Source organism: Phalaenopsis equestris, unplaced genomic scaffold (assembly GCF_001263595.1).
Source record: "Phalaenopsis equestris unplaced genomic scaffold, ASM126359v1 Scaffold199961, whole genome shotgun sequence".
Taxonomy (NCBI): Eukaryota; Viridiplantae; Streptophyta; class Magnoliopsida; order Asparagales; family Orchidaceae; genus Phalaenopsis; species Phalaenopsis equestris.
In genome coordinates, this window is record NW_018219805.1 from 1 (window position 1) to 4,427 (window position 4,427).

Genomic DNA, 4,427 nt, shown 5'->3' on the forward strand with positions numbered 1-4,427 from the left:
TTCTAATTGGACCTTCTGACATGTTTAACATTCAAAGGTAGTTTAAGGCTAGCAATTTTAAGCCTGGTCAATTTGAGTCAGATTTGAACTTGGCACATGAACCCAATTTGAAACTGCTACTGAAGGTGAAGCAATGACTAACACGATGTAGAGATAATAACATATTGGTACGAAGATATGGTGTGCTAGTAATCATGAGTATGGAGATGAAGATGTATAAAATTACACTTGCAAGGTTGTAGGGAGAGTGCAAGATTACACGAATATATTCGCGGAGAGTGAGTGATCAGGGTTGCAAAGATGGATTTGTTAGTATACTGAGGGAGAAAATATTACATGTGTTGTGAAAAACGATGGCAATAAAGCAAAAAATCGGACCGAGAAAAATGAAAAACAGAAAGACAACAAAAAATACAGATTTACGTGGTTCGGCAAATTGCCCATGTCCACGGAGCTACAAAGGATTTTATTAGCTTGAGGAATTACACTCGTCGATCACCTCGACGATTACAATAAATCACTATTTCTCTCCTCTCCTCCTCTCCTTATCTCTCTCTACCCGAGAACTTCAATCTGAAGAACACCAGAAGAAGAACCTGGAAAACTACCAATGTCGAAGAGGGATAACAAGGTGAGCTAGCATGCCTATTTTTAATTTCATCATGTCATTAGGCCTATGAAAGATTTAATCAAATAATTGATGAAACATATTATATATTTCTTTTTCTATTATGCAGCAAATCATAGAAGAAATTAAGAACAATTAATTTCGAGTATTAAATCTAATTTGCTACCAAAATTGAGCAGTGGATCAGTTTCCATATTCACAACAAATCTCTCACTTTGAGACTGGTACATTGGTTGTATCATCTACTAATTGTGTCGCTCGTTTCTTCAAACATGATATCTTCCATCTCTGCAACTCAAAGCATCGGTCTTCATGTCAGAAGACCATCTAAAGTCAAGCACAACTTCAATTTCTCAAGAGCAACACCCTTAGTTGACATATCATCGTCAACGTAGCTTTGTATCTCCAAGCTTTTTCTTGTGTTACTCATGTTTCTGCTTACAACTCCCGTTGCATGGGCAATATCATGCCTCTGCTGAAAGCCCTTTTCAACAAGTCTAACCTTGTACATCTTACTATCATCAAGCGTAGTCTTCACCCGATACACACACTTGTTGTGCAATGTCTTTTTCTTTGGTGGAAGTTTTGTCAGCTCTAAGTCTGATTTCTTCACAGGGAATCCATCTTTTCCGGTCGCTTTCCCAGTAACGGAAGATGAAATTTCTTCCCATATAGGTAGTCCTCTATCTGCATCCTCTAGTAACCAAAATATGTGTCATTAAACTTCTCGATCCCTGATGTCATCACATTATCTCTGGCCATTCATTTCCCTCATATTCGAACTTGAGCTCTGATATCAGTTGTTGTGAAAAACGATGGCAATAAAATAAAGAATTAGATCGAGAAAAATTCACAAAACAGAAAAGACACAACGAAAAACACAGATTTACGTGGTTCGACAAATTGCTTACGACACGGAGCTACAGAGGATTTTATTAGCTTGAGGAATTACACCCGTTGATCACCTCGACGATTACAAGAAAACACTCTTCTACCTCTTTATCTCTTCTCTCCTCCTATTCTCTCCTGCTCTTTCTCTCTACTCAAGAGCTTCAATGCAAAACACACCAGAAGAAGAACCTGAAAAGCTATCAATGTTGAAGAAGGAGAACAAGGAGAGCTAACATGTCTATTTATTAATTCCACAATGTCATTAGACCAATTAAGAAATTAATCAAATAATTAATGAAGCTCATTAATTATTTATTTTTCACTTCTACAACAAATCATAAAAGAAATTAAGAACAATTAATTTAACAATTAATTTCGAGTATCAAATACAATTTACTGCCAAACATGAGAAAATATCAATTTGAGCAGTGGACCGGTTTTCATATTCGCAACAACATGCAGTTGAACTTAAGTGTAACAACAGTGGATTCACACCGTCATCCACATATATGTTAATTGTATGTAATATTTTCTTGTAGTGAAAACATAGTGAAGAGAGGGAGAGCTTAAGCTTGTGGTGATATATTTGGTGTTCTCCCAAGACAGTCGGAATGAAACTTTTGCATTATGCCAAACAATGAATTTGAAATACCCCCAATCATGGTGAATTCAACATCCATTAGATTAAAAAAAAAAGGAGTTTTTAAAGTTATCTTAAATTTGTAAGCGAGTATGACCCCAATTTTATTTTATTTCATAGCCAAAACATGAAGGTAACACCTGAACATACAGAAATATATATTCCTATGTAACATATACTTAATTATTGCGACCAAAGAACTCTTAAGAGCACATTGGACTTGAATATATAAATGTTTTATTCAAATTTAATTAAAATTAAAACTTAATAACTGAATTAATACTTAAATAGTGTAATTTAATTCTTAATTAGTAAGTTAATTGCTTCATTAATATAAAAAAAAATAAATCTAATGATTAAAACGTCCATATCAATATTATTTGCCGGGCGACCTCGCCACCTTCCCAGTACTGCCTCGCGGTGAGTTCACCGCCGCGCGTCGTACCTCCGCAAAAAGGAAGAAATGAAGAAGTACGCACCAATAATAACCAAAAAATAATCATTGAAACAGAAAGTTACAGTAGCATTGTATTACACCGTCCGATGAAAAATCCTACGGTGATCGAGCACTGCTGCACCTGGAATACTACCTACCTGAGCAGAGAAACATGGAAGAGTGCAGAACTGGGAAGATGATGGAAATGCACGGATTACGGCGAACCAATTTAATTAAATTATTACAATTCTCCTTCTCTCTCTTTTGAATTCTTTTCTTTCCGGAGGAAGATGACGGTAAGAGAGAAGTCTGAGCTCAGAAGGTTCTCCGGAAGGTGGTGAGAGGAGATAAATTAAAGAGGGGCGGCATTAGAGATTTAAGGCTGAGGTCCAGAGGTGAGAAGTGAGAGATGAAGGCGGTTGCTTCGCTGCTCACTAAATTCACATTACTAAGGAAGAGAAGTTAAAAAAATTAAGTTAATTTTTGGCCTACTTTTAAGTTGACGGATCTTCGATCTAATTCTCATCATCGAAGAGCGTGATTTCATGGATTTGCTCGAACCCATTCGTATCGTCCTTCCAATGGAACCTCGTTATCAAAGTCGAAATTGTACCTGCATATCGATTTCCGGTTTCTGATTAGCGAGAATGAGAGCAAGATTGATATTACAGTTCTATAAAAAACTAATTACCTGGCCGCGAATTGATGCTTTAATGATTTCTCCACGACGGTGAAGAACTCTTCAATCTCGGCGGCGGGCGGGGTCCTAAATTCAGGCAAGGACCGCCGGGATTTTCCCTCAGCTGATGAATCCAGCTCTCCCGAATAGATAATTTGATTGCTTGACTGTTCGATCTCTCTCCTGGAAAGTGAAATGTTCGAAAATTCTCATTAACACGAAATTGAGACGGAGGAGAGAGAAAATCAAAAAAAATATTGAAACCTGTCTCGAAACCACTCGAATTCACGAATGGAGCTACAAGCGACTTCCTCGCATGGCTTCAAAAGAGAACAAAATTCGAGTGAGACGAAACTATGAACTAATTTCCTTCAAGAACGAAAAAGATTAAACCAGATCACCTCGTGAACCGTGACAGTTGGAAACAATATATCGACATTCTCCACCGCTTCACAGGAAGAGCTACTTGAACACCGCGAGCTGGTCTGTTGTCCATTCCCGCAGATTCTCCCTTTGGCATTAAACACCAATTTCGATTGTTCCCGATGCGTCATCACCAAACTCCGACTCCTAAATTTCACATGCGCCATTCGCACATCTTGATCCACCGATCTAGCAGTCTTCCTGCTCCGACTATCCCTCACCTCCGCCGCCGCAGCAAGCGCGAGAGATCTCGCTCTCGTCCTCATTCCCACCACCTTCGACACCTCCATCACCTCAACCTTCGCGAATCTTCTACACCTCTTCATACATTTCACCATCTTCCTCTGAAGAAATCAGAACTGAAGCGCAAACAAGGAGGAAGGAAGATCAGATTTCGCCGGACCGTGGTGAGTGCTATTTATATTGCGTCAGGTTCCGACGAATTGATGCTTTCTACTTTCTCGTTAACTGCGCCGGGTTTACGTAACGGCGCCGTTAACTGGATCGGGTCGTTTGGGACTGTCGAACCGTAACCCGACGCGTGGCAATCAGTTACCACCGGCTATTGCAGGTGGCTGCTGGGCTCCGGATCGCACCAACCGGCTACTACCGGAAGACTAGTGAGCGTGACTCTTGATCCCGTTAGTGATCGTCATAATTGTGTCTTCGATGAAATTACTGTAATAGCCCAGAGCTTTCTTGAAAAGACCGGAACAATATCTCGTGGAGG

General features: G+C 39.4%; 1 protein-coding gene across 1 annotated transcript; it reads right to left on the reverse strand.

Annotated features, from left to right (window-relative positions):
* Positions 1 to 2,641: 2,641 nt before the first annotated feature.
* LOC110035794 (cyclin-dependent kinase inhibitor 1-like) lies at positions 2,642 to 4,094 on the reverse strand. Its single transcript, XM_020740083.1, has 4 exons — positions 3,676 to 4,094; positions 3,539 to 3,594; positions 3,287 to 3,457; positions 2,642 to 3,208 (listed from the first exon to the last, which is right to left on the reverse strand). Exons 1-4 carry the CDS (start codon positions 4,033 to 4,035, stop codon positions 3,139 to 3,141), a joined length of 657 nt encoding a protein of 218 aa, XP_020595742.1. The 5' UTR covers positions 4,036 to 4,094; the 3' UTR covers positions 2,642 to 3,138.
* Between the last annotated feature and the right edge of the window lie 333 nt (positions 4,095 to 4,427).